Source organism: Trichosurus vulpecula, chromosome 3, assembly GCF_011100635.1.
Source record: "Trichosurus vulpecula isolate mTriVul1 chromosome 3, mTriVul1.pri, whole genome shotgun sequence".
In the NCBI taxonomy this organism is placed as follows: Eukaryota; Metazoa; Chordata; class Mammalia; order Diprotodontia; family Phalangeridae; genus Trichosurus; species Trichosurus vulpecula.
Genome location: NC_050575.1, coordinates 174,198,304 through 174,226,112, shown reverse-complemented (window position 1 = coordinate 174,226,112; position 27,809 = coordinate 174,198,304). Strand labels below are relative to the sequence as shown.

Here is a 27,809-nt window from a genome sequence, read left to right as displayed (position 1 = left end):
AAGGGGCTGGCATAGCAGAGGGCTATTCGAACATAAGAAGGTTGCAGGGGCCAATGGATGTTCCAGGGTGAGAAGGCCCTAGGTATTGAATAGGATTCCATGGTGAGATGGTAGCTGAGCCATGATGTTGAACTCCAAAAGTTCAGAAGCACAGCTGAGTGAGCAATGAAGATTAACTGACTTGGACCTCTCCTTAAATAGGGGCAGTGGAAGAAACTCATCAATAAAAGAGGAGGATCAGCATGGCAGAGGGATGTTCAAGGATGAGGAAGCCCCAAGTGCTGAGAGAGATTCCAGGTTGAGACTGCAGGCGAAGCTTGGGATGAGGTCCAAACACTCAAAACACAAGTCTCATGCCGTACGTTGTAATATGCAATACCATTACATAAAAGAATCATGTGTATAGGTTGCACGCAGAAGCACAACACATGCACATATCATAATAGTTTATGCATAATAATAATCTTCCATTTTAAGGGTATTCATCTAAGAAGCGCTGCTTCTGATGGTCAGAAAGTTATAAAAAAGAGATAGAAAGTCTAGCATAGACTCTGGAGGCAGAGGATGCTGGAGGTGGTGGTCATGGTGTACATTACAGGGAGACTATAGCCCCCCAAAAGGATTCACTTGTTGCTACCTGAGTTAATTTGTACTTCATGGTGCAGTAAGAACAAATATAGGCCTTTCTCATTCTTTTCCTCATGCTGAGTCATTTTAAGGGAGCATTTTGTACTTAGATAAGAAACATTAAGTGTTTAATCTGATCTAACAGCCTGGTCAATAGACAAGATCAACAATTCTAAAAATTAGTCTTGCTCTTACATCACTGAGTCCCCAGGATAATATAATGTTTTTTATTGGAAAGATAATACCAATGATAATTTAAAAAAAATCCCTACATGAGCACTAAGTTCTAAGGAGAATAGTCTGTCTCTTGACAGAATTAAGTAATAGCTGAGGAATGCTGAGTCAGGGGGTATGTGTGTGTGTGTGTGTGTGTGTGTGTGTGCACGTGTGTGTGTGTGCATACGTGCATGCACTGGGGAAGTGTGGGGGTTGGATTTGGGAGTAGGGGTGGATGCACTGCCAAATCCACAGAGTAAGCCAACCCTATGAGGATATTATATAAAGGAACCAAACTTGGTCAGTGCCTTTCTTCTTTTCTATTAACATCCCTTTCTACTCCCCATCAAAGAAGAAACTTCTCTTCCAAAGATGAAACTTCTACTTCTGACCATTGGTTTGTGCATGGCCAATGCATTTACCCCTGATACTCAGGTCTCTGCATACCCGGACTTCAAACCTGAACAGGTATCATCAAGCTGAGCTCTATTGGTGTTCATTGTGAGATGGAAGGTTTAAGTATGGAATAGAAGACTATGGTAATTGTATCCTTACCCTTTCTTTCTGGTACACATTCTGTTTCTTTTTTCTCCATTTCTTTCATCTTTCTATCTTCTGTTCCTTCATATTAATTCTCTTTCCATCTATTTCACTGCAGAACATGGCTCTATTACTGAAAGGTTGGTAGGCAGGTGAAATAGTTGGTGTAGCCATGACATCAGGCTTTATCAACTGGTGCTTCTCATATTCTATGCATCTGGGGACCCAACCTCAGCTGCTGCCATAGGCAGAATTCGGTCTTTGCCTTCCTGCCAAGCCAGTCTTTTTCCTTATTGATTCCTAGAATTTTTTGGCACCTGCTCTAGCCATTCTTGGAATTTTGTCTTTAAAAAATTGAAAAAGAACTTAAATGATTATTATAGATAAATAAATGCCTGTCTCTATGCCTGTATCAGAATAAAAACCAGTACTAAAGGGGATGGACAACTTTTTAGTATCATTTTGCTTATATGTCTTTTATGGCTCTCTTTAGATCAATGGGGTGTGGTTCTCCATTGCAGTGGTATCCAACAGACGTGAGGAAATAATTCCAGGTGGAAAAAACAGATTTCAAATCTACTCCTTCCAAACCAAAGAAAATGGAAATATCCACACAATTACCTACAGCAAGTGAGTACAACATTTGCACATTGCAACAGAATCATGTGGCATCGTTCCATCTTTGAACTAATTATTTACTAATTTTCATAGCATTTAGAGTTGGGAGATTAAAGATTATATTATCCTACTTACTCATTTTCCAAACAAAAGCTTGAGTTCCAAATAGCTTAAATCACTTTAGGAAGATTATTAAGAGAGCAAGTAGCAGAAACAAGATTTTCTGGTCCCCCACCTCTAATTTTCAAAACTCTTTCACAATGCCACACTGAAACACAAGTAACTATCAATTAAGCAACCAATCAGTCAACAAGCTTTTATTAAGTGCCAAGTACTATGCTAGGTGCTGGGATTTAAAGACTAAAATGATTAAGACCTAACCTCAAGGTGTATACATTCTCATGTAGTAAATATGTATATCCATAAGAACATAGAAAATGGACAAAGTAAATTCAAAGTAAATATCAAGTAATTTAGGAGTGTGAGGCACTAGCACACAGTGGGTAGGACAATCAGGAAAGATTTCATCTAGGAAGTGGCACTTGAATTAAGTTGTGAAAGAAATTAGAGATTTGTAATGTGGAGAAGAGGGAGGGAGTGTATTCTGAGCATGAGTGACAACCTGGAAGAAGGTAAAAAACTGGAGAATGGAACTGTTCTGTAGAAGGCATCTCAAGTAAGCTAGTTTAGCTGATCTGTAGAATTCACAAAGGAGAATAATTTGTAATAAGTCTGGAAGGGTGGACTGGTTCCAGATTGTGAAGGGCTTTAAATGTCAAGCAGTGGGGTTTGTAGTTTATATTAACAGGTAATAGAGAGCCACTGAAGCTTCTTGAAAATGACGGTGATGTGGTCAAACCTGTGCTTTAAGAATCTTACTTTGGCAGCTGTGTGGAGTATGTATTAGAGAGGGTAAAAGCTAGAGACAGTTCACCCATCAATAGGGTATTGGCGATAGATTAGGAGAAGTGATAAATGCTTGAAGTAAGATGGTTGCTGTGTGAGTGGATAGAAGGGAAAGGATGTTGCAGAGGGAGAATCAAGTCTGGAAAACTGATAGGATAAGGATATTGGAAAATTGAATGGTTATAAAGAATGCCAACTTAGTTAAGCATCAAGTGAGCCAATACAAAATGAGACTAATTCTAAGGGATAGCACACCCCACCCCCAAAACCATGCCGTCAAGTCCTGTTGCATCTGCCTCTGCCATATGCCATTCTTTCCTATTAAGGCAAAAGTATTCTAAGCCACTGAATGCTGGGCCTGCCTCAAGCTTCTAGAGCCATCTGTGTACACTCTAATTACTTAAGACTTCTTTCTGTTATTCCTGTCTTCCAAAGAAGGGAAACTGATCATTTTCAAGAAAAGCTATCAAAAAGTGAGTGCGTTGTTGCCACTGATAGATTAGTTGGAAGGAGACCCCTCCACCTACCCCTGAAGCAGAGATGCAAAGTAGGAGGCTATTGCAATGGTACAGGTAAGAGATCCTGAGGGCCTGAAGCAGGGCAGAGACTATGGAGGTGGTGAAAAGGATATTATGGAGATAGAAACAATGAGATCCGATAAATATTTGAATAGGTAGGATTAATCAAGGATGACACAAGTTGTGAATCTACATGACTCAAGTAATGTTTGATACTAATAGGGAAATTTGAAGAAGGGTAGGGTGAGGGGAAAAAACCAATTGAGTTCTTTTTTGGAAATTCTGAGTTTGCAATGTCTATTGGATTTCAGTTCTAGATGTCCATAATTACAAATTATAATATGCTGTCTATGATCCAGGACTAAAGACCTCAGGAAAATTGAATATATAGATCTATAAGTGATCTTCATAGAGATGATCATTAAACCCATGAGAGCTGATGAGGTCAGCAATGGAAAGAAGATAGAGAGGAAAGAGAAGATGACCTAGGACAGACTCATGATTAATGCATGATGATGCATGATTAATAGGTTCAATTAAGCAGACTGAGAAGGAGTGGTTAAAAAAACGAAAGGAGAATCAATAACGAGCAAGGTCAGAAAAACCCAGAGAAAAGAGGGAAATCAGGAAAAGGTGTTTAATAGAGTCAAATGCTGTAGAGAAATAAAAAAAGAATGAGCATTGAGAAAAGGCTATCAGATCTGGCAATTAGGAGCTCATTGGTAATACGTGAATCATGATTTGGGCTATAATACATATGAATCACTTAAAGTTCATGGAGCAAATACAAAAAAAAGCCCAACAATTTTATTTTCCAGTTGGAGTGATGTATGTCAACAAGTTAACATCACACTCATTGAAACTACGATCCCTGGCCAATACCAAGTTAATGGTAAGTATCACTTAAATATATTGTTGCTTTCATCAAAATGAAATATACTGAATGGCTCCTGCCTTGCATGATTATAATAGCAATAATAGCAATAATGTACACATACACGTATGTGTGTATATATGTGTATGTACACATACATATATAGCTAAGTATAAACTTTTTAGCTATTTAAACAAATAGATAAAATAAAGGCTCAAATCATGCATTATCTGTAAAATCCAAACTATCAAGAGTAAGCTAAAAGGAAAATCCAACAAAATAATATTTTATTTGCATCTCTGCTACTTTCTAATATCTTCTTAATGTGTTTACTTGCCAAATACTGTTGCTATTATCATTTTCTTTAGAAAACTATGGTAATTGTATTTATATAGTCAGTATATGTATAATTTTCTCAGATTTCTTTAATTTGTATAATTTCTTGTAAGTCCACTTTTTTGCATTCTGCATACTTGTCTTTTGAAAGGACAATAATATTTCATTAAGAGACTGGAGTTTACATCCTAGTTTTACTACTTATTACCTGTATTTCTTAAGCAAATACACCTCTCTGGGCCTTAGTTTCTTCATTTGTCAAATGAGGGGGCTAGACTAGCTGCTTTCTCAGGTGCCTTTCATTCTTAAGTGCCATGGTCCTTCACTGATATGTCACAATATGTTTGGCTATTCACCAACTATGAGACCTAGAGGCCGATTCTGGTTTTACTGAGCTCATGTTTCTAAAGGTATCTTTCAAAAGTATAGAGTAACTGTGGTTAAAGATTTGGATTATTTTTTTCAAATCCTGGAGTCTATGTCTTGAAACAGGACAAGACCAGAGTCCTGTAATACTAAGGAAGGAATCATATGTAAAAATGGCATTTCATCACCCCCCACCTTGGATTTCTTGTTCTTGTTACTCCCTTATTTGAGGAAAAAGATTCATATCCTTCCCACCTTCATAGGCTGAAAAAGGTGTGGGGAACTCTTCCTGGTACACATTGCAGAAACACATGTCACATAATTTTAAATTATTTAAAAATACTTTTAAATGATATTGAAAATTGGAAAGATTGCAGAGAAATGCCAAGCAGTGGTCATATTGGGGGCTTTGGACACACAGAAAGGAGAATCAAGCCAATATATAACTTTGATACCACTTACATCTAGAAAGATTGTAAAAGATCATTAAGTCCAATTGTCTTATTTTACTTATCCTTGTGTGGACAGTACAATCCAGAGAGGTCAGGTGATTTGCAGTTAATATAAAAGTTGAAACTCACATCTGTGTTTCTTGGCTACCAGTCTGGTGTTTTTTCTACTTTAGCATGCTCTGGACATTAAGTGCCCATAATGACCTCTATGAATCAAACTTCTTTATACTGATGAGAGTAGAGATTACTGTGAGTCATCTTTTTATGTATTTTGTAATGACAGCTAGGTTAGCATACCTGAGCACAGCAGTCATGTATCTTTCTATCCCCTTAATGAGGATGATAAGTGTAGAAAATGCAAAGAACATGGTATCACCTACACATACATGACAAAATTCTTGTTAACAAGTTGACTGTTTATTCATTTATTTATTCATAAATGCATATGTGCATTGATACAATAAGTATCCATTAAATTACTATGTGTCCAGTTCTGTGCTAGAAATTGCATGAAATATAAAGCAGTATAAGATAAGAGTTCCTGCTCTTATGGAACCATTCTCACAGGGACATTCAGGTAAGAGAAGTATAGCAGAGAAGGGATAAGTCTGGGATGTCCTTAGTGAACATTATTCCTTTACTTTGGAGTCATGAAGATAATGTTGACTAGGGTCCTCTCTTAAGGTGCAGGTGATGCTGAACAGTTCAGTATCTTCTCCCAATTTCTCTAATGGAGGTTCCACCTTTCCTTCATCTCCATTTGGAACCAACTGTTAAGTGAAAGTCGTTGTCTGTAGAAGTGACATGTACTCTGGTTCTTTACCTAACTCTTCCTCACCTGTGTGGGTGTGACGTGAGTGCCTGTTCCTATCTCCCCTTGGTGGGTCCATCTCCTTTTAAAAGCTAAAAGCAAGGGTCAATTCACATGTAGGAACTCAATTTTCAGTGTGCTTGCTATTCTTACTGTTACTGTCCAAGTATAGGCCACTTAAGTAGAAGAAATGAAGAAAAAAGACAAGGAAAAAAATCACAGTTTGTTGAGTGATTTCAACACTTTTTCAGAAGAAGGGAGATAGAAGATGGATGAAAGGTGATTCCTCAGAGTTCATGTGTGGGAATACTTCTAATGTTATTATTAAAGCAAGATGATTAATGCTTATGCTCTTGGCTAGGACAATAATATTCATTCAACAAATATGTCTTAATCATCTGCTATATACAAAAGACTGAAGGACACATAGTTACATCTTTTGCCTTGAATAGAAAGGGGAAACTTCACATTGCCACTACTTGTCTCCTTTCACAGATCTTGACGATAACTACTTTGTCATGGAAGATACTGACTATGAGAACTTTCTAATTGTGTACTGTCAAATGGGGAAGAATAGTGGACTGTGGCAACTATTTGGTAAGTGTTCTGTCAACCTTAAAAGCAACATTTGCTGCTCTCTTCATTTCTCTCTCTATATGACTTCTTAATAATCTAAATGTTTTCTTTTTTCTCAAAGTCATAAAAGGTAGACCCTCTAACACTATAGTTTGAGGCCAATTATGACTAGATGATGTTTTTTGATAAGAACCTTAAATTCTTAGTCTTACCTCAAAGGCTCTCTCTGTGTAACATGGTTTCCCTCTTTAAAACCTTTAGCCTACATTGTTTTAATGGAATCTTTCTTCTGCCTAATAACCTCACTATATTCAATGAGATTATCCAGGGCATGGATGCAAGTAGAAAATATAATAGAACTCATGGATGATCCAAAGTGGTATGTTTATGAACTTCACTTATCCCAAGGAGTTACTCAATCCCACTGACACTCATCTAAAACAACTGCCATCCCCACAGCAAAGAATATTACCAACTTTCTTTACTCTCAACAAATCACTGGATTTGGAGTTAAAAAATATAGGTTTAAATACTCAAACTCTTACTTAATGCCCATGCAACCTTGAATTAATCATTTTACTTCTCTGAGGGGTCAATCTCCTCATCGGTAAATGGTGGAGATGGAAGGAGTGAGTGGCATTGAACTAGATAATTTCTAAGCTTTCTTCCAGTTATTAATTCCTAGGAATCTATGAACAAAAGTCATGGGACAACCTTCACTAAAGCCATAAGCAAACCACAGAGAAAGATAAAGCCTCACAGATTCCCATCCAACTCATTCATTTGTCTATCTTCTTGGTTTCAGGAAGAAATCCAAATATGCCTAGAATGTATGAAGTGATATTTGAGAGTAAAGTCTCATCTCGTGGTTTCCCAAAAAAGGATATTTCTTACTTCAGTGAAAAAGGTAACCCTTTAATTTTTTTCCAGTTCAAATTTCCCCCTTGACATTAAAAATGAAGTGAACCTTAATTAGCTTAATTTTTTTACCTCCTCTTTTTAATTACTTCCTGATGATGCCCCTTAAATTGAAAATAATTTTTTCCTTGAAAAAAATGAGCCCTTCAAATCCCTTTACCTACTCCATTCCCATTTCAGACTCATTGGATTAACTTAAGTTTTTCTCTATCCCTCTTTAGAGAGATGCCCCAAAGAAGTAATAAGGTGAGTGAACATATTGCTATTTATGCATTTCTGTCTAACATTGCTAAAGAATGGGGAGCATTAAAATTTCATCAAGTCACTGGTCAGAATTTGATGTGATTAGATCCTGGCACAGATCACATAGATTTACATTTATTCCACGAATACAAAGGATGACAAAAGCTCATAAAGTTTTATTAACAATTTGGCTATTATAGTACAGCAGTGATATGGTAGAAGACATTGACTTAGAATATGCAGACCTGACCTCTAATCCTGGCTGACATAAATTATGATGATGATGATGATGATAACTAACATCTATATAGCACTTGCTATTTATCAGGCCCTGTGCTAATCACTTTACAAATATTATCTTGTTTAGTCCTAACAACAACCCTGGGAGGCAGATGCTATTATTATCCCCATTTGACAACTGAGGAAACTTAGCTAAACAGAGGTGAAGTGACTTGCCAGGGTCACATAGCTAGAAATATTTCTAAGCTTCCCCCTGTATAAACTCATATGATTCTAAGTTATTTATAGAAACAATGTGGTATAGTTGGGGTAAAAAGTAAAACAAAACAAAACAACAAAAAGCTAAATAGATTCTAGTGAGAACACATTGATTCTAGTACTATCTCTGCTAACTAAATCACTGTGTCACCTTTGATGAATTATTTCCTTTCTTGGGTCTTCAGGTCCCCATCTATAAAAAGAAGGCTTTACAGACTAAATTTCCTCTAAGGTCTTTTCTAACTCTAAGAATTCATTATTTTAATGCAGAAGGAGGGAGGAAAGGGATTTATATGCTAATTGCTTTCCCTTGAGATGTTAAGTCTATAGCATAGGTTGATTCCCACTTTAGAGCCCTTTTTTGGGCAGTAGGTGTGATTCAAAAATAATAGAACAAAGCTCCTGCCTTTACGAAATTGGTGATCTAGTTGAAGAGACAACATGGAGATGATAAAGTAGAATCAAAGCAAAAATAACTCCAAGAGAGTGTAGGAGAACATCTATTGCTTGGACTTCCATTTCCCAGTCCTTGTCTTATTCCCCATTTCCAAGTCCTAACTTTGTGATTCATATTTTGTAGGAAATCTAAGAAGTGACCTTTCAGCAGGTTCCCTCCACTTGACTTCAAGATCGCTGATTCACTGAAGCCTAGGCATGCTTCTCTGATTCTTCCTTATTTCATTTGTGCCTTTGGTTCAGGGACTGCAAGGTTTTGAGCAAGGGTTATTTAATAAATTCTTCAAAAGCAGCTCTGTGTGCCTTTCAATCTTTCAAACTCTTGTGGGATGATCAAGGTGCAAAAGGAAGAAAATTAACTGTGGTAATTATGGTCACTAGGCTAAAAATCACTTTTTCCCCCTAAACTGGGACACGTATTTCGTATTTGTTTGCTGGAGTTTAGAGATAATTGCGGGAGCAGTCTAAAGAACGTTTTGGAAGACTGATCTATTTTCTGGAATCCAAACAAACTATTCTATTCACACATGGATTGTAAACAAAATTAGCTCCACATTCATATTTTGATGTGAGGTTAAACAGATCTTTGTTATTTAATATCATAATCAATCCTAAAGAAGGAGCGCTACTTCAACTTGAAGTATCCTAGCCTATTGCAGCAAATTTGGAGCTTAAACACAAAGCAATTCCAAAAGAAATAGGCATTTATCATAGATGTACTTGAGCTCTCACAAGAGAAGGTAGAAGGCTGAACTTGCAAAATGTAGAGGCCATGATACATTGGAACACAGACAAGGAATGAAGGATTTGAGGCAAAACTAACACTGGATTTAATTGTCCAAAAGGCTATCTTCAGATGTCGGAAACAATATTCTTCAGATCATATATGGCAAGAGAAGAAAAGGAGTCAAGGAGGACCTTGTGAGAACTCACCCTCAGGACTTGGCAATTCAGTTCATATATGTGACTTTTCTTAGTTTGGTGAATGGATCTTTGTCTTCTATAACAGGGTTTATACCAGCGTAGCTCAATTAGGAAGGTGAAGGCCAGGAGTTTTATAGAAAGGGACAGGTTCTTACTCAGGTACATCTGATTTGTTTTCCATTTTCTTATGTCATAGGCAGACATATACTGGGCTTTATCAGTCAGGTCCCCACCCCTGAAACAAGGGAAATGGAATGTACCAGCATCATATTTTCTAATTACCAAAGATTCAAGTAAATGGGAGGAGGAGGGCACTAGACAAGAAGAAAGCTGAGTCTAGAGTACAGATGTTGTAAAGAATCCCTAAAGATCTCAGAAACTAGATGACTTTTGTTCTACCAGTGTAAGTTTTAATGGAATTTTCAAAACTGATAATAATTAAAGCTGATTTGCAAGACTGTATACTTAGATGCACATGTGCTTTTATACACCTTTAGCATATCATTTTAACTCAAATATGAAGTAATTTTTTTCCTAAGGGCTTTTCAAAATGAGAATATACTTATGTTAAGTACCTACTGTATTCAACTAAACAAGTTCAATTCAACAAACATTTATTAAGCACCTACCACACGAGAAATGAAAGACAAACACTCTCCTACCCCAACCTTGATTTTGCAATTGGCAGTCTGTATTAATAAGATGGACTAACTGATCAGTACTTAAGTATGTATTACAAGGTCTTGGAAACTGGTGCATGACATCATAAAGTCATAAGGTTAGAGATGTTTATTGAAAGATATATAGATGAGGTAGCTAGGTGGCGCAGTGAGTAGAGCACTGGCCCTGGAGTCAGGAGGACCTGAGTTCAAAATTGGCCTCAGACACTTGACACACTTACTAGCTATGTGACCTTGGGCAAGTCACTTACCCCCAATTGCCCTGCCTTCCCCCTTCCAAAACACAAATAAAAACAAACAATAAAAAATAAAGAAAGAAAGATATATAGACAGCAATGAATTGGAAATTGAGGGGATGTCCATCAATTGGGGAATGGCTGAACAAGTTGTGGTATATGAATGTAATGGAATACTATTATGCTATAAGAAATGTTGAGCAGGCAGAGTTCTGAAAAACCTGGACCTATATGAATTGATGCTAAGTGAAATGTGCCAAACCAGGAGAATATTGCACACAGTTAACAGCCACATTGTGTGATGACTGACTTTTACAGATTTAGCTCTTCTCAGCAATGCAAGGACCTCAAAAGACTCATGATGGAAAATGCTCTCCACATCCAGAGAAAGAACTTTGTAGTCTGAATGCAGATGGAGAAATATTATTTGCTCTCTTTTTCTTTTATTGTTTTGTTTTGTTTCTTATTTCTTATGGTTCCTGCCATTGGTGCTAATTCTTCTTTACAGCATGACTAATGTGAAAGTATGTTTAATATGCAAGTATAAATAGAGCCTATATCAGAATGCACACCACCTTGTGGAGGGAGAGGAGAAGAAGGGGAAGAAAATTTAAAACTCAAAATTTTATGAAAGTGAATGTTGAAAACTAAAAATAAATACATTAATTATATTTTTTAAAAAGAAAGTTATATAAGCACAGGAGAAACCAATAGCCTCAAGGCCTATTCCTTCTATCACTGAGGCAGCAAGATATTCAACAAAGCTGGCTCCCAGTCCTAGCTTCTTGGACTCTGGAATTTACTGTAGACCCCACTAATCAAATATATGCTTCAGCAGGTCATTTCCTCAATGTTGAGTCAAACTCAATGTTAAGATTCCTCTGGAACCCTTATTAACCAGGTAGAAAAATAATGACATTTGGAACTTTTAACTTCAATTTCATTGTGTTTTCCTCCCAAAATAGACTTGTAGGGTATTTCTGGAAAATACTAGAACTCAGGGAGATAGATATCTAAGAAACAGAAATTTATGAATTGAGTGACATGGTAACTTTTTGCTAGAGAGGTAGAGAGACAGAGCAGGAGCCCACAATGGTGCTCCTGCTGGTGATTATGTAAGTCTCAATTCAGAGAGACAGGACATAGTTATTCAATATATACCTGAGAAAGCATCCATAGGATAGGTATATAAAGAAACCATTGAAGCTATACACATATGCACATATTCACAGATGTACATAAGCATAAAATCCAAATACTTTCTAAGTAAATTGGCCTTCTCATTTCTACCTTTCATCACATTTCTCCAAACACTTCTCACACACAAAAAGTCAGGGCTTGCTCCAAGGCAAAATACGGATTTTCAATAAAATAAAGGACTTTCAAGCTTTCTCAGTGAAAAGACCAGAGCTGAATAGAAAATCTGACTTTCAAACAGAAGAATCAAGAGAAGCATGAAAAGGTAATCAAGAAAAAGAAGAAGAAAAAGAAATCACAAGGGACTTACTAAAGTTGAACTGTTTTGCTTACTTTCCTACGTGGAAAGATGATGTGTATGATTCATGAGACCTCAGTATTAGGATAGCTGAAGGGAATATGCATATATATATATATGTATATATATATGTTTATGTACATATATATATATAAGTGAATGTGTATGTATATATGTATGTGTGTATATATATATACACACATATATATATATATATATATATATATATATATATATAGAGAGAGAGAGAGAGAGAGAGAGAGAGAGAGAGAAGGCACAGGGTGAGTTGAAGATGATGAAGGGAAGATATCTAAAAGAAATAAAATTAAGGGATGAGAGAGGAATATATTGAGAGAGGGAGAGGGAGAAAGGGAGAGATAGAATGGGGTAAATTATCTCGCATAAAAGTGGCAAGAAAAGGCAGTTCTGTAAGAAGAGAAGAGAAGGCAGGTGAGGGGGGAATGAGTGAATCCTGCTCTCATCAGATTTGACCTGAGGAGGGAATACCAAACATACTCAATTGGGTATCTTACCCCACAGAAAAGAAGACAGAAGATAAGAAAAAAGGGGGGATGACAGAAGGGAGGGCAGATGGGGGTGGAGGTAATCAAAAACAAACATTTTCTAAAAGGGGACAGGGTCAAGGGAGAAAATTCAATAAAGGGGGATAGGTTAGGAAGGAGCAAAATATAGTTAGCCTTTCACAACATGAGTATTGTGGAAGGGTTATACATAATGATATGCATGTGGCCTATGTTGAATTGCTTGACTTCTTAGGGAGGGTGGGTGGGAAGGGAAGAGGGGAGAGAATTTGGAACTCAAAGTTTTAAAAATAGATGCTCAGAAACAAAGAAAAAGTTTTTGCATGCGACTCGAAAATAAGATACACAGGCAATGGGGTGTAGAAATTTATCTTGCCCTACAAGAAAGGAAGGGAAAAGGGGATGGGAGGGGAGTGGGGTGACAGAAGGGAGGGCTGACTGGGGAACAGGGCAACCAGAATATATGCCATCTTGGAGTGGGTGGGAGGGTAGAAATCGCAGAAAATTTGTAATTCAAACTCTTGTGAAAATCAATGCTGAAAACTAAATATATTAGATAAATTAAAAAAGAAAGAAAGGATCAGAACTGAATAGAAATTTTGACTTTCAAACACAAAACTTAGGAGATGCATAAAAAGGTAAACAGTAAAGAGAAATCATAAGGATTTCAATAAAGTTAAATTGTTTATATTCCTACATGTGAAAATGATACTTGTAATGAATAAAAAATTTCTCATTACTAGGGCAGTTAGAAAGCGTATACATAGACAGAGAGCATAGATGTGAAATGAATATGATAGGATTATTATCTAAAAAAATTAAGGGGTAAGAAAGAGGAACGAACTGGGAGAAGGGGAAAGGGAGAGGTAGGATGGGGCAACATAAAAGAGGCAAGAAAGAGCTTTTACAGTGGATGGGAAGATGGGTTAGATGAGAGGGGGAGTGTGTTAACCTTATTCTCATTGGAATTGTCTCAAAGAAAGAATAACCTACGTATTCAATTGGTATAACAATCAATCTTACACTACAAAAAAGTAGGAGGGGAAGAGGTGGGATGGTGACAGAAAGGATGGGGTGGATTGGGGTAGGTAAGACACAGGAGCAAAACACTTTTAAGGATCATTAAGGTGAAAGGAAAGTGAGAGTAGGATAAATGGGGGGGGGAATACGATGGAGATGTGGCATTTAAAAAAGTTTGCAAGACGTAATTTCTGGTTAATTTAATCATTTTCTTAATAATGCCAACATTTTAAATAGAAGGTCAGTAGTACTCTCAAATGCCAAAGGAAATCATGGCTGTGGACTCATGGCTTATATGCCCTTGAAGAGGGGTGTTCCTGAGGGTTGTAATCAACTCTGGTTAATAATTAATGAGAAAATGAATATTACAATGAGGAGTTGGACCTATTTTTTAAAAAATTTATTTATTTGTTTTTAGTTTACCACACACGGTTCTACATAGTTTTGAGTTCCAGATTTTCTCCCCTCCCTCCCCCCTCCCTCCCCAAGACGGCATGGAATCTCATATAACTGTCATGTATAACTTCGCATTGAATTAATTTATGCACTAGTCAAGTCGTGGAGAAGAATTTTGACCAATGGAATGAATCATGAGAAAGAAGAAACAGAACCAAAAAAAAAAAAACAACCCAAAAACAAAAACAAAAGAGAAGCAAAAAAGGCGAGCATGTAGTGCGCCTCGATCTGTATTCAAACTTCACAACTCTTTCTCTGGATGAAGATAGCATTCTCCATCTTGAGTCCCCTGGAGTTGTCCTTGCCCCTTAGGTTGCTGAGAAGAGCGCAGTATGTCAGGGTTAGTCCTCACAGAATCCATATATCTGTGGCTGTGCACAACATTCTCCTGGCTCTGCTCTGCTCACTCAGCATTATGTAGGTTTTTCCAGGTTGTTACGAAGTCTGCATCATCCCCATTTCTTATGGCACAATAGTATTCCATCACCTTCATATACCACAGCTTGTTCAGCCATTCCCCAATTGATGGGCATCCCTTTGATTTCCAATTCTTGGCTACCACAAAAAGAGCTGCTATAAATATCCTTGTACATATGGGTCCTTTTCCCACTTGTGTGATTTCTTTGGGATACAACCCTAGAAGTGGTATTGTTGGGTCAAAGGGTATGAATATTTTTATAGCCCTTTGGGCATAGTTCCAAACTGCTCTCCAAAATGGCTAGATCAGCTCACAACTCCACCAGCAATGCAACAATGTTCCAAATTCCCCACATCCTTTCCAGCATTTATCATTCTCCTGATTTGTTATTTTAGCCAATCTGACAGGAGAGATGTGGTATCTAAGAGTTGTTTTGATTTGCATTTCTCTAATCAGTAGTGATCCAGAGCATTTTTTCATATGCCTATAGATAGCTTTAATTTCTTCCTCTGAAAACTGCCTGTTCATATCCTTTGACCATTTCTCAATTGGGGAATGGCTTGTATTCCTATATATTTGGCTCAGTTCCCTGTATATTTTAGAGATGAGGCCTTTACCAGAGATACTAGTTGCAAAGATTTTCTCCCAATTTTCTGCTTCCCTCCTAATTCTTGTTGTATTGGCTTTTTTTGTACAAAAACATTTCAATTTGACATAATCAAAATTATCCATTTTGCATTTTGTAATGCTCTCTATCTCTTGTTGGGTCATGAATTCTTTACTTTTCCACAAATCTGATAAGTAAACTATTCCTTGCTTTCCCAAATTACTTAGAGTATCAACTTTTACTCCTAAATCATGAACCCATTTTGACTTTATTTTGGTATATGGTGTAAGATATTGGTCTATGCCCAGTTTTTGCCCTACCATTTTCCAATTTTCCCAACAGTTTTTGTGAAATAGTGAATTCTTACCCCAGAAGCTGGCCTCTTTAGGTTTATCAAAGAGTAGATTGCTAAACTTGTTGATTTCACCTACTTGTGTACCTATCCTATTCCACTGATCCACACCCCTGTTTCTTAACCAGTACCAGCCAGTTTTGATGACTGCTGCTGTGTAGTACAGTTTAATATCTGGTGTGGCTAAGCCACCTCTCTAGCATGTCTTTTCATTAATATCCTAGATACTCTAGCCCTCTTGTTTTTCCAAATGAATTTTGTTATTATTTTGTCCCGCTCAGTAGAAAAATTTTTGGTAGCTCGATTGGTATGGCACTGAATAGATAGATTAATTTAGGTAAAATTGTCATTTTTATTATATTAGCTCAGCCTAACCACGGGCAACTGATATTTTTCCATTTATTTAGATCTGATTTTATTCACGTGAAAAGTGTGTCATAGTTATGTTCATATAGGCCCTGGGTTTGTCTTGGCAAATAGACTCCCAAATATTTTATAGTGCCTTCAGTAACTTTGAATGGAATTTCTCTTTCCATCTCTTGTTGTTGGGCTTTGTCAGTAATGTATAGGAATGCTGAGGATTTATGTGAGTTTATTTTATATCCTGCAACTTTGCTAAAGTTGTTTATTATTGCAAGTAGTTTTTTACTTGATTCTCTAGGATTCTCTAGATAAATCATCATATCATCTGCAAAAAGTGATAATTTAGTTTCTTCTTTTCCTATTCTAATTCCTTCAATTTCTTTTTCTTCTCTTATTGCTACAGCTAATGTTTCTAGTACCAAATTGAATAATAGGGGTGATAATGGACATCCTTGTTTCACCCCTGATCTTATTGGGAATGCATCTAGTTTATCCCCATTACAAATAATGCTTGTCGATGGTTTTAGGTAGATGCTATTTATAATTTTGAGGAAGGTTCCCCTTATTCCTATGCTTACTAGTGTTTTTTTTTTTAATAAATTTCTTTATTTATTTTTAGGTTACCACACACGGTTCTACATAGTTTTGAGTTCCAGTTTTTCTCCCCTCCCTCCTCCCTCCCTCCCCAAGACGGCATGAAGTATCATATAACTGTCATGTATAACTTTGCATTGAATTAATTTATGCACTAGTCAAGTCGTGGAGAAGAATTTTGACCAATGGAATGAATCATGAGAAAGAAGAAAGAGAACCAAAAAAAAAAAAAACCCAAAAACAAAAACAAAAGAGAAGCAGAAAAGGCGAGCATGTAGTGTGCCTCAGTCTGTATTCAAACTTCGCATTTCTTTGTCTCGATGAAGATAGCATTCTCCATCGTGAGTCCCCTGGAGTTGTCCTTGCCCCTTAGGTTGCTGAGAAAAGCGCAGTATGTCAGGATTGGTCCTCACGGAATCCATATATCTGTGGCTGTGCACGACGTTCTCCTGGCTCTGCTCTGCTCACTCAGCATTATGTCGTGTAGGTTTTTCCAGGTTGTTATGAAGTCTGCATCATCCCCATTTCTTATGGCACAATAGTATTCCATCACCTTCATATACCACAGCTTGTTCAGCCATTCCCCAATTGATGGGCATCCCTTTGCTTTCCAATTCTTGGCTACCACAAAGAGAGCTGCTATAAATATTCTTGTACATATGTTTCCTTTTCCTGCTTGCGTGGTTTCTTTGGGATACAACCCTAGAAGTGGTATTGCTGGGTCAAAGGGTATGAACATTTCTATAGCCCTTTGGGCATAGTTCCAAACCACCCTCCAAAATGGCTAGATCAGCTCACAACTCCACCAGCAATGCAACAATGTTCCAATTTCCCCACATCCTTTCCAGCATTTATCATTCTCCTGATTTGTTATTTTAGCCAATCTGACAGGAGAGATGTGGTATCTAAGAGTTGTTTTGATTTGCATTTCTCTAATCAGCAGTGATCCAGAGCATTTTTCCATATGCCTGTAGATAGCTTTAATTTCTTCCTCTGAAAACTGCCTGTTCATATCCTTTGACCATTTCTCAATTGGGGAATGGCTTGTATTCCTATATATTTGGCTCAGTTCCCTGTATATTTTAGAGATGAGGCCTTTATCAGAGATACTAGTTGCAAAGATTTTCTCCCAATTTTCTGCTTCCCTCCTAATTCTTGTTGCATTGGCTTTTTTTGTACAAAAACATTTCAATTTGACATAATCAAAATTATCCATTTTGCATTTTGTAATGCTCTCTATCTCTTGTTGGGTCATGAATTCTTTACTTTTCCACAAATCTGATAAGTAAACTATTCCTTGCTTTCCCAAATTACTTAGAGTATCAACTTTTACTCCTAAATCATGAACCCATTTTGACTTTATTTTGGTATATGGTGTAAGATATTGGTCTATGCCCAGTTTTTGCCCTACCATTTTCCAATTTTCCCAACAGTTTTTGTGAAATAGTGAATTCTTACCCCAGAAGCTGGCCTCTTTAGGTTTATCAAAGAGTAGATTGCTAAACTTGTTGATTTCTCCTACTTGTGTACCTATCCTATTCCATTGATCCACACCCCTGTTTCTTAACCAGTACCAGCCAGTTTTGATGACTGCTGCTGTGTAGTACAGTTTAATATCTGGTGTGGCTAAGCCACCTCTCTAGCATGTCTTTTCATTAATATCCTAGATACTCTAGCCCTCTTGTTTTTCCAAATGAATTTTGTTATTATTTTGTCCAGCTCAGTAGAAAAATTTTTTGGTAGCTCGATTGGTATGGCACTGAATAGATAGATTAATTTAGGTAAAATTGTCATTTTTATTATATTAGCTCGGCCTAACCATGAGCAACTGATATTTCTCCATTTATTTAGATCTGATTTTATTCACGTGAAAAGTGTGTCATGGTTATGTTCATATAGGCCCTGGGTTTGTCTTGGCAAATAGACTCCCAAATATTTTATAGTGCCTTCAGTAACTTTGAATGGAATTTCTCTTTCTATCTCTTGTTGTTGGGCTTTGTCAGTAATGTATAGGAATGCTGAGGATTTATGTGAGTTTATTTTATATCCTGCAACTTTGCTAAAGTTGTTTATTATTGCAAGTAGTTTTTTACTTGATTCTCTAGGATTCTCTAGATAAATCATCATATCATCTGCAAAAAGTGATAATTTAGTTTCTTCTTTTCCTATTCTAATTCCTTCAATTTCTTTTTCTTCTCTTATTGCTACAGCTAATGTTTCTAGTACCAAATTGAATAATAGGGGTGATAATGGACATCCTTGTTTCACCCCTGATCTTATTGGGAATGCATCTAGTTTATCCCCATTACAAATAATGCTTGTTGATGGTTTTAGGTAGATAATATTTATAATTTTGAGGAAGGTTCCCCTTATTCCTATGCTTTCTAGTGTTTTTAATAGGAATGGGTGTTGCACTTTGTCAAAGGCTTTTTCTGCGTCTATTGAGATGATCATATGGTTTCTGCTAGTTTTGTTGTTGATATGGTCAATTATGCTAATAGTTTTCCTAACATTGAACCATCCTTGCATTCCTGGAATAAATCCTACCTGGTCATAGTGTATTATTCTCGTAATGAGTTGCTGCAATCTTTTTGCTAATATTTTATTTAAAATTTTTGCATCAATATTCATTAGAGAAATTGGTCTATAATTTTCTTTCTCTGTTTTAACTCTACCTGGTTTGGGTATTAGTACCATGTTTGTGTCATAAAAAGAATTTGGTAGGACTCCTTCTTCACCTATTTTCCCAAATAGTCTACAAAGTATTGGAATTAGTTGTTCTTTAAATGTTTGATAGAATTCACATGTAAAACCATCTGGCCCTGGAGATTTTTTCCTAGGGAGTTCATTGATGGCATGCTCAATTTCTTTTTCTGATATGGGGTTATTAAGAAATTTCACTTCCTTCTCTGTTAGCCTGGGCAGTTTATGTTTTTGTAGATATTCATCCATATCTCTAAGGTTGTTAAAGTTATGGGCATACAGTTTTGCAAAATAATTCCTAATTATTGTTTTGATTTCCTCTTCATTAGAGGTGACCTCACCCTTTTCATTTTTGATACTGGTAATTTGATTTTCTTTTTTCTTTTTCTTAATCAAATTGGCCAAAGGTTTATCAATTTTATTGGTTTTTTCATAAAACCAGCTCTTTGTTTTATTTATTAATTCAATAGTTTTCTTGGTTTCAATTTTATTAATCTCTCCTTTGATTTTCATTATTTCTAATTTGGTATTTAATTGGGGCTTTTCAATTTGCTCTTTTTCTAGCTTTTTCAGCTGTATGCCCAGATCATTGATCTCCTCTTTCCCTATTTTATTCATGTAGGCATTTAGAGATATAAAACTTCCCCTAAGAACTGCTTTTGCTGCATCCCATAAGTTTTGGTATGTTGTTTCATTGTTGTCATTCTCTTGAATGAAATTATTAATTGTTTCTCTGATTTGTTCTTTGGCCCACTCATTCTTTAGAATTAAATTATTTAGTTTCCAATTAGTTTTTAGCTTATTTTTCCATGGTACTTTATTAAAAATGATTCTTATTGCATCATGATCTGAAAAGGATGCATTGACTACTTCTGCTTTTCTGCACTCGATTGTGAGGTTTTTATGCCCTAGTACATGGTCAATTTTTGAGTATGTGCCTTGTACTTTTGAGAAGAAAGTATATTCCTTTTTATCCCCATTCAGTTTTCTCCAGAGGTCTATCATATGTGCCTTTTCTAAAATTCTGTTTACCTCCTTAACTTTTTTCTTATTTATTTTGAGGTTAGATTTATCAAGTTCAGAAAGGGGGAAGTTGAGGTCTCCCAATAGTATAGTTTTGCTGTCTATTTCTTCCTGTAACTCCCTTAACCTCTCCTCTAAGAATCTGTATGCCTTACCACTTGGTGCATATATGTTAAGAAATGATATTGCTTCATTGTTTATGGTGCCTTTTAGCAGGATATAATGTCCTTCCTTATCTCTTTTAATTAAATCTATCTTTACTTTTGCTTTGTCTGAGATTAGGATTGCTACACCTGCTTTTTTTACTTTACCTGAGGCACAATATATTTTACTCCAGCCTTTTACCTTTACCCTGTGTGTATCCCCCTGTTTCAAAAGCGTTTCTTGTAAACAGCATATTGTAGGATTATGGTTTTTAATCCATTCTGCTATCTTGCTTCTGTTTTGTGAGAATGTTCATCCCCTGCACGTTCAGGGTTATGATCTCTATCTGTGTCTTTTTCTCCATCGTAATTCCCCCTATTTATGCTTTTATTTCTCCATTTCCCCTTCTCCTCCTCAACAAAGTTTTGCTTTTGACCACCGCTTTCCTCAGTTAACCCTCCCTCTTTATCCCCCTCCCTTATCTTACCGTTACCCACTTGCTACTTCTCTTCTCCCTTCTGACCACACCCCTCCCTTTTTCCCCCCTTACCCTCCCACTTCCCGTAGGACAAATTAGATTTGTAAACTTATCAGAGTATGTTATTCCCTTCTTGAATTAGATCAGATGACAGTAAAGCTCAAATACTGCTCTTCTCCCTCCCTTCTTTCCCTCTACTATAATATGTTTTTGTGCCACTTCATTTGGTGTAATTTACCCTTTTCTTCTACCTCCTTACCGCTTCCCTCATAGCCCTCCCTTTATATCTCTTACTTATATTTTATATCTTTACATCAGTTAATTTATATAGGCATTCACAACCTATGTATATCCCTTTCATTTGTCATAATAGCTGTACCATTCACAAGAATGACATATATATATATATATATATATATATATATATATAAACATACATAAGATGATATAATCCCACATAAAGATGTAAACAACCTGCCCTTATTGATTAATAAGGTTTGTGGGGTTTTTCCCCCTGGTTACCTTTTTATGTCTCTCTTGAGTTTTGTATTTGGAGATCAAATTTTCCATTGAGTTCTGGCCTTTTCGTCAGGAAGGTCTGGAATTCCCTTATTTCATTGAATGTCCATCGCCTTGCCTGGAAAATTATGCTTAGTTTTGCTGGGTAGTTGATCCTTGGTTGTAGTCCCAGCTCCTTTGCCCTTCAGAATATCATATTCCAATTTCTCCTGTCTTTTAATGTGGAAGCTGAGAGATCCTGCGTGATCCTGACTGTAGTTCCATGATATTTGAATTGCTTCTTTTTGGCTGCTTGCAGTATTTTCTCCTTGAATTTATAGCTCTGAAATTTGGCTATAATATTTCTTGGTGTTTTCAGTTTGGGATCTCTTTCAGGTGGTGATCGGTGAATTCTTTCAATGACTATTTTGCCCTCTGGTTCTAGGACCTCTGGGCAGTTGTCTTTGATAATTTCTTCGAAGATACTGTCAAGGCTCTTTTTTTCATCGTGGATTTCCGGTAGACCAATAACTCTCAAATTGTCTCTCCTGGATCTATTTTCCAGGTCAGTTGTTTTGCCAATCAGATATTTCACATTTTTTTCTATTTTCTCATTCTTTACATTTTGTTTTATTACTTCTTGGTGCCTCATAGATTCATTAGCTTCCACTTGCTCAAGTCTAATTTTTAATGAGTTAGTGTTTACATTTTGCTTTTGAGTCTCCTTTTCCAATTGGTTGATTTTGCCTCTCAGGGTGTCCTTTTTCTCTCTCTAGATTCTGAATCTCCGTAGCCATTTCACCAATCTTATTCTTTAGGGACTTGATTTCATCAGTGGATTTTTTCTCCCTTTTTTCCATATTTTCTTTTAGCTCCCTAATTTGCTTTTTTAAAATCCTCCTTTAGCTCTTCCAGCAGTGCTTTTTGGGCTGGAGTCCAGTTCATATTACCTTTTGTGGTATCTGATGTATCTACAGTATCGTTACTTCCCTCTTGCATATTTGTATTTTGATCCTGCCTGTCTCCATAAAAAGAATCTATTGTCCTCGGTTTTTTTGTGTTCTTCTTCATGTTGGTTTGCCTTTTGCTGTCTTTACAATGAATTTCTATCTGTGGGCCTCACGGCTTTCTGTCCCAGCTTTCTTATTCTGGGGGTTGTGAGTCTAGAATTTTAACCTTCAGTTTTCAGAGGTGTGGGGGAGGGGTCTGGCTCCCTGGCATCTCACTCCCTGTGGGTGCTGTCCAGCACTTGCTTTTCAGCACTGGTCTCAGCTGTTTGTTGTTTGAGCTGATGTCTGGCACTTCCCCTGGGGGAGCAAGGTTACGTCTGGGCTCCTGGCGTTGACCCCTGCTGACTCTGCCCCTATGGGACTAATGAACTTCTGCTATTTGACCACTGAAGCCCAACTACTTTCTGCTCAGTTCCAGCGTTCTTTTTTCTTTCCCCAAGGGATTCTCTGGGTGGGGAGGGGAGGGATTAGAGATGTTTACCTGGACATTAAGAACTCCCAGAAGTTCAAGAAGCCACATTTAATACGTTTGGGCTGCAAACGTCTGGAGATGGTGTTTCATGGGTGGCGTTGCGCTGCCTCTCGTCGCTTCCACAGACTGCCGTCCTGTGTTGGGAGGCCTGGGGATCTCTGCCGGTTTCGGGCGCCCAGCTTTCTCCCAGCCCATCTCCCATGTGGATTTCCCGGCCAGCCGCTTCCGCCTTGGTCTGGAGCAGCTCCGCACTGAGCACTCTCCGAGCCTACAGCTTCGTGCCTCTGGCCTTTCAGACTCTCCCGGCTCGGAAATTTGCCCCATGCAGACGGCTCGCGGTTTCTGACTCCGAGTTGGACCTATTTTAATGAACTTTGATTATGTCGTTAACTTCTAAGTTGCCCCTAGCTGTGGGCAATCTAAACAAAGAATCTATATCCTCCATCGAAGACTGAACAGAAGGGAGTTTCACCTTAGATTAGAAGCCTGATCTAGTTGGATGGAGTAGCAATACCCAGAATGAGGAAAAGTTTAATCCTATCTTCCATAAACTTTGTCCTTGAGAGATTGGAGAGGGAAAAAAACCTTGGATCTATTCAATTTTAATAATTGATATTAATATGAGAGAGATATTATTATTTCTCTCAGAGAGAAATACACAGCAATCATAACTATGAAGAATTTTTGCAGCAAGTTTCTCTGATTAAGACCTAATTTCTCAAATCCATAGAGAACTGAGTCAAACATATAGAAATAAGAGCCATTCCTCAATTGATAAATGGTCAAAGTATATGAACTGGTGATTTTCAAAGAAATCAATATTATTTGTAATCATATGAAAAAAGTGCTCCAAATCACTCTAGATTAAATAAATGCAAATTAAACAACTCTGAACTACCATCTCACACCTATCAAATTGGCTAATATGACATAAAAGGAAAATGACAAATGTTGGAAAGAAAATGGTAAAATTGGGACATTAATGCGCTATTGGTGAAATTGTTTACTGATTCATCCATTCTGTAGAACAATTTGAAACTATGTCCAAAGGGCTATGAAACCCTGCATACCCTTTGACCAAGTAATGCCACTACTAAGCATGTGTCCCAAAAAGATAAAGAAAAAGTCCTGTATGTACAAAATATTTATAGCAGCTCTTTTTATGGTAGCAAAGAATTGGAAATTGAGGAGATGACCATCAGTTGGGGAATGTTATATATGATTGTAATGGAATACTATCATAATGGAATACTATCAGAAATGACAAGCAGTATGCTCTCATAAAAACCTGGACAGATTTACATGAACTGATGTAAAGTAATATGAGAAGAACCAGGGAACATTGCACATGGTAACAGCAACATTGTACAATGACCAACTGTGAAAGACTTAGCTATTCTCAGCAATGAAGTGATCCTGGACAATTCCAAAGGACATATGATGAAAAAATGCTATTCTTCTCCAGAGAAGGAACTGATGGGGTCTGAATGCAGATTGAAACATACTTGCTTTTTGCTTTATCTTTCTTGGTTTATTTTTAGTTTCTGTTTTCTTTTATAACATGACTGATACGGAAATGTGTTTTATACAACTGCGTATGTATCACTTGTATCAAATTGCTTGCCTTCTCAATGGTAGAAGGTAGAGAGGGATGGAGAGATTTTGGAACTCAAGATTTTGCAAAAAAAATGAATAACTTATTTTTGCAGGTAATTGAGAGAAAATGAAACATCAAATCATTAAAAAAATGATCACAAGAAAATAAAAGTGAAGTATGTCCTTGAAATACTGTAATGGAAGCACCAGTTTTGATCTCTAAAAATCAAGAATAAAGATGGAATTCAATAAACATCTTATAATTCTGTAAAAAAAACCCAAAACAAAAATGTGTATAATGTGTAACACTTGTGGAGCTCTCTTCTCCATGAAGGGGTTGGCTGGAGGTGTCTTCTCACATCTCTTCATTTGGTTTCCACTTGATCTTTATAATTTTGTTATATTTCCTTTTGATTTTTTTGATGTGTAGCTTTCTTTCCATATACATTGTTGCAGTTACTGTGGACAGGCAGTTAGGTGGAATTGTGGATAGAGTGACAGGCCTGGAGTCAGGTAAGAATCACTTTGTGGAGTTAAAATCAGGCCTCTGACACTTAGTAGCTGTGTGATCCTGGGCAAGTCACTTAACCCTGTTTGCTTCAGTTTCTTCATCTGTAAAATGAGCTGAGGAAGGAAATGACAAATCACTCCAGTATCTTTGCCAAGAAAATCTCAAATGGGGTCATGAAGAGTTGTACATGATTAAAATAACTCAATGACAACAACAAAGTTACTATGCATTTTATGTTCTTGACTGCTTATTTCATTCTGCATTAATTCATATAGATCTTTCCATGCTTCTGTGCATTCATTATATATATATATATATATATATATATATATATATATATATATATATATATATATTTTCTTATAGGACAGTAATATTCCATTACATTCACAAACCGTGATTTGTTTAACCATTCCCAGCTGATGGGCATCTACTTTGTTTACAATTTTTTCCTTCTCAAAAAGTGCTGCTACAAATATTTTAGAGTATATGGGGACGTTTTTTCCTTCTTATCACTCACTAATGTGTAGAGGGCCAGCTCTGAGAAAGTCCATTCTGGGGTAAGATACAGGCCAGAGGCCTGTTCTTGCCCTTGGGCTGATAACTCAGCACGTGGGTTCTCCATCCCTCCCTAAGCATACACGTGCTGGTTAGGATGAAGGCACTTCAAGCCTCCTCAGTACACATGTGTTCTCTCAAAAAACCCCATGGCACACATGTGCTGAATACCCACTGTGGGCTATTAACACAATATTGTTTATTGCAAAAAGGGAACAAAAGCAGGAGGAAGTCATGCATTATGCAAATGCCTCGCACATGGATTTGTTACTTCTGCTTGCCTAAAAGGTGTATAAGCCCTGTCCCTCAGTTAAATAAATGGAGCTGTTCTTTACTTTACCACCTGGCCCATGTTTTGTGTTTTCTTTTCACTCTCTGCAGCATTCGGCCATCTCCGGCCATTTCGGCACCACAGCCGCTGGCGGCTATAATGTAGTCTCTGGTTCAAAGGATATGGATATTTTAGTCACTTTATTCACATAATTCCAAATTGCTTTCCAAAATGGTTGTATCATTTCATAGTGCTGGCAACAATGTATTATTGTGCCTATCCTTTTATAACTCCTCTGACATTGAGTGTTGCCATTTTTGCCAATTCGTAAGCTGTTAGGTGAAGCTTTCAGGTTGTTTTGATTTGCATTTCTCTTTTTATTAGTGATTTGAAACATTTTTTGTGTATGTGGTTGTGAATATTTTGCAATTTCCCTTTGAAGAGCTGTTTGTTAATTTCCTTTGACTATCTATTGGGAATAGTTATTACTTATATGTATGTATCTATTTCTTTATATGTATATATGTGTGTATGTATGTGTATATATGCATATGTGTGTGTATATATGTATTTATATATCTTGGATACTAAGCCTTTAGAGAAATTTAGTATAGAGATGTTTTCACATTTAACCTCTTCTCTTCATATCCTAGATGTATTGATATTGTCTGCATAGAAGCTTTTCAGTTTCAAGTTTCCTTTTCTGCCGTAATCACAGTATTATGTTCCTTCAGTTACTTTCATATTTTTTAAGGTGGCCCTATTCCCACTGGCTGTTTTTTCCTTACCCTCAGCTACTTTTTCTCATTTGATAATTCCCCTTCCTCTCTTCCCTTCAGCTAGTCTTATTTCTTAGTTTTTAAATTTTACTTTTTGCACCCCTTTCCAAAAAGGATTTGTCTTGTTCTCTTTATTATACATCTTCTCATTCTGTTTACTCTAGACCCTTATACTCATTATCATTCTCATAGTCATTCATGACTCCTGTAATAAACTGGTCTCTCTCTCTTTTCTCTGTATTCTTCATGCTATCAAAACTTTCAAGGTACTTTGAAGTCAGAGGACCTGGGTTCACATCCCACCTCTGGTGCTGATCACTTGTGTGACCTTGGGCAAATCACTTAAGTTCTCTGAGCCTCAGTTTCTTCAAGTGTAAAGTAACTATACAGGATGGCCTTTTAGGTCTCTTCTAGCTCTAAATCTAGGCTCTGATGATTGTACAGTATGGTCATCCAGAATTTTCCTCCATGCCACAATGAGGCACTAGAATGGGACTTTGGCAGAATTTAGTACAGAATAATAGAAGTAACCGTAAAGGCATAAGTTAATTCTGGACCTAAGTGGTTATAAAAATGCTTATATACTTTGCTTAAAACAAAGAACTTAAAAATATTTTCCCCTCATGAAATCTGATTTGATATTACCTACTGTGTTACTTACAATATTTTGATACAGAGATTTAAAGGAAGTAGGTAGTATATACATAGAGATATGTACATTTATGTAACTTGTATATATATTATATAATCATTTCATGATTTAAAAAATCTGTTCAAACCAGATAAAGTGGCCAAGAAGCTCACATTCTTGGGAAATTGGTGTTTGTTGGCTCCCAATAAAACTAGCATGTTCCATACTGCAAAGGGATACATTAATGTCAATAACTATTGTCATTATTTTTAGAAATAGCTCTTAATATGTGAATATTGACCTTATAAAACCCCCAATTCCCAAGGCATACATTCCAGGGTCTCCCCTTTAGATGTATTCCGCCACTGACTTCCAAGGGCTTATGCCATGAATTCTCCCTTTACATTGTGCACCATTTCCAGAACAATGCCTATTGTTATTGTCCTAGTCATTCCTGTTGATAATGATAACAGCTAACATTTATATAGTGGCA

General features: G+C 36.8%; 1 protein-coding gene across 1 annotated transcript; it reads left to right on the top strand.

Moving 5' to 3' along the window:
• Positions 1-1,215: 1,215 nt before the first annotated feature.
• Positions 1,216-26,066, top strand: LOC118842302 (major allergen Equ c 1). Its single transcript, XM_036749877.1, has 7 exons — positions 1,216-1,311; positions 1,877-2,013; positions 4,244-4,317; positions 6,760-6,861; positions 7,646-7,747; positions 25,023-25,079; positions 26,017-26,066. The coding sequence occupies exons 1-7, from the start codon at positions 1,216-1,218 to the stop codon at positions 26,064-26,066; spliced, it is 618 nt and encodes a 205-aa protein (XP_036605772.1).
• Positions 26,067-27,809: the final 1,743 nt, after the last annotated feature.

Coding starts and splice junctions, on each gene's coding strand:
- LOC118842302 (XM_036749877.1), top strand. CDS start 1,216: ATGAAACTTCTACTTCTGACCATTGGTTTGTGCATGGCCAATGCATTT. Junction 1,312..1,876: donor CGGACTTCAAACCTGAACAG/GTATCATCAAGC, acceptor GGCTCTCTTTAG/ATCAATGGGGTGTGGTTCTC. Junction 2,014..4,243: donor CACACAATTACCTACAGCAA/GTGAGTACAACA, acceptor TTTATTTTCCAG/TTGGAGTGATGTATGTCAAC.